The sequence below is a fragment of the Silene latifolia genome, chromosome 7 (genome assembly GCF_048544455.1).
Source record: "Silene latifolia isolate original U9 population chromosome 7, ASM4854445v1, whole genome shotgun sequence".
Taxonomy (NCBI): domain Eukaryota; kingdom Viridiplantae; phylum Streptophyta; class Magnoliopsida; order Caryophyllales; family Caryophyllaceae; genus Silene; species Silene latifolia.
The window spans coordinates 28544787-28547974 of NC_133532.1; the positions used below are offsets into that span (position 1 = coordinate 28544787).

The 3188-nt window shown below is 35.0% G+C and overlaps 1 protein-coding gene across 1 annotated transcript; it reads right to left on the bottom strand.

The window, feature by feature from the left end:
- Positions 1-941: 941 nt before the first annotated feature.
- On the bottom strand, positions 942-2069 carry LOC141590996 (uncharacterized). Its single transcript, XM_074411481.1, has 2 exons — positions 1241-2069; positions 942-1133 (listed from the first exon to the last, which is right to left on the bottom strand). The coding sequence occupies exons 1-2, from the start codon at positions 2031-2033 to the stop codon at positions 1099-1101; spliced, it is 828 nt and encodes a 275-aa protein (XP_074267582.1). The 5' UTR covers positions 2034-2069; the 3' UTR covers positions 942-1098.
- Positions 2070-3188: the final 1119 nt, after the last annotated feature.

Sequence of the window (3188 nt, forward strand, 5' to 3'; positions counted from 1 at the left end):
TTCTTTTCATGTGGATTATAAATTCTTAATTCAGCCGGGCAACCCCAAACGTGCAAGTGCCTTAAACTAGGTTTCCTACCTGTCCACAGTTCAAAAGGTGTCTTAGGAACTGCTTTACTAGTAACTCTATTTAACAGATATGCAGCGGTCCTTAATGCATACATCCACAATGATTTGGGTAAAGATGAATTACTTAACATGCTCCTAACCATTTCCATTAAGGTACGATTACGCCTTTCTGCAACAACATTTTGTTGCGGTGTTCCTGGCATAGTGTATTGAGCACAAATGCCACGACTTTCGAGAAACTTAGCGAATGGACCAGGGCACTGTCCATTCTCATCATATTTCCCATAATATTCACCACCTCTGTCAGATCGGACAATTTTCACCTTTCTGTCTAATTGTCTTTCTACTTCATTAACAAAAATCTCAAGCGTGTGAACAGATTGAGATTTTTCATTCAGCAAATAGACATATCCATACCGTGAAAAGTCGTCAATAAAGGTGATGAAATATGTTTCTCCACCGAATGATGGAACATCAAAAGGCCCACAAATGTCAGTGTGTATAATTTCAAGCAGCTGTGAGCTTCTTGTGGCTGGCTTCTTAAGTATGTGTTTTGTGTGCTTTCCTTTAATACACTCAACACAAATCCCAAGATCAGTAAAATCCAAATTTGGTAGGATTTCATTCTTTACTAATCTTTCAATTCTTTCTTTGGATATATGACCCAAACGCTTATGCCACAAGTAAGCTGATGATTCGTCAGACAAACCACGTTTAATTCCAACATTATGATGCAGGGTCAATACGGTCTCAGCAAAAAGATTATCAAGTTTTAAGTTGTATAAACCATCACAAAGAATACCAGAACCAATTAAAGTATTTTGCTTAAATAAACTGAAACATCCATTACCAAATTTGAAATTGTATCCTGACGTGTCAAGTTTTGACAAAGAAATTAAATTGCGAGAAATCGAAGGAACATAAAAAGTCTGAAAAAGATCTAAATGATGTCCAGTATCTAAAAATAAACGATAAGTTCCAACAGCTTCAACTGGAGCTTTGACTCGATTCCCCATAAAAACGTACTTCTCATTTTGGCTTATGGTTTGGGTCGTAAGGAATCCCTGCATTGTATTAGAAACGTGAGTTGTACAACCAGAATCAATCCACCAAGTGTTATGAGGAACTTCAGCTAGATTAGATTCGAAACATACTAAAGCACTAGGCTTACCCTTTCTTTCGAACCATGCTTTACGTTTTAGGCAATCTTCCTGATAGTGTCCAGTCTTAAGACAAAACCGACACGTATCCTTTCTTGGTTCCTTCTTATGGATCTGATCAGGTGTCTGGATGGGTGCTTGGATGGGCTTTGGTTGTCCTTGCTTTCCCTTTCCATTCTTCTTCCATGGTTTCTTTCCAGCTCCTTTATGACCTAGGAGATGAACTGAATGATCTTCTATTTTCTTAAGACTTGCTTCCTCTTGAATGAGCATGCTTTGTAATTCATGCACATTCCATTTATCCTTCAAAGTATTATAATGCACATGAAATGTGCCATACTGAGAAGGTAAGGAGTTAAGGATAAACGTTACCAGAAAATTCTCATTCACTTCCATCCCCATAGTTTTAAATCTTGCTGCAATGTTTGTCATTTCGACAACATGCTCATGCATAGTACGTGAACCATTAAATTTCATAGTGGTTAACGTACTCATTAGTGTCCCAGCAAGTGACTTATCAGCTGAGTCAGATTGAGAGCTTTCTTCTACAAATTTCATAAATTCCTTAGCACTTTCAGTCTTTTTAAAGGTGGACTTGATGTTGCTCTCTACAGTCATTCGCATAAACATGAGGCTTAGTCTGTTAGATTTTTCCCAAGCTTTATGGAAAGATTTTTGCTCAGCGGTGCTGGTAGCAGTAAGGTCACCAGGCTTTTCACTTAAGAGTGCTAAATCAAGATCCAGTACACCAAGGTGAAACTGGACTTGTAGTGACCATTCAGCAAAATTCAGCCCGTTAAACATAATAACAGACGTGGCTTGCGAATGAAGAGAGACGGGAACAGAGGCTGCAAATTTATGATATATGCTTACACATTAATAAGTTGTAATAAAAGATTCAAAACATAGATTTAAATTATATATTGAAGTTACCTTTGGGCAAAACTACAATATATACATATAAGTAGACATAAGAGATGCTTAATAAATTCACATAAGAGATACTCAACGTAATTCATTATATACGTTTGTAATCTTTGGATGTACTAAACGTACCTAACTCATCACATCAATATATCACGATTATTTTTATGTATTGTAAAAAATAAATAATCAACCTTTGGGCGATCCGGAAATATTTTACAATCATAAATCTCAATTTACTCATGAATCAATAGGAAAATATCGTAATGTCATTTTAACGAGCATCTCATAAGCATGAGTAATTGAACTAATTTTATTTGGTACCTATAAAACTTTCTGACTTGGCCACTTTGGTGACTAACAAATCAACATTATAAGGATACCATACTGGTAAATTAGAACCGAAACATAATTGATTCTACATTACATTATTCATTCAGTTTCAACAAAATACTAACCCATCATATAATTTGCAGACAGAATAAAACTAGACATTAATTATAGGAAATAAATCAGACATTAGGCACACTATTATGTGAAAACAGTAAATAAGCATGGCATCATCTTCTTCATGAAATATACCCACTTGATGACAAAATTTATCAAAATAAGATTAACAACCAGAGGGTTGGGATTTCGGCTTGTCATGTGAAAAGTACACTCATCATCATAAGTAGTAATATAATAATCAAGCACTCTAATCCTAGCAGCCGAACAAGACCAAAAAAAAACTCCATTGATTTTGGATAGATCTTAATGCAAATTAACTCTAGATTTGTATTACACAAATTAATTAACAATCACATCATGTATAGGTTAATAATAAATCATCAAGATATGGGTATGGATACTTGGAGATGAGGCAATGATTACGGATGAAAATTTTTCCAGATCTAAACAATAAAAAGTACCGATATTCATAATTGGAAAATCATAAGTTCAATAATCCAAGGCTCTGATACCACATGTAAGTTTTAATCAATAATAAAGCCCGAATCCTTGAACGATATGATTATCACAGTAAGATTAGGAAGT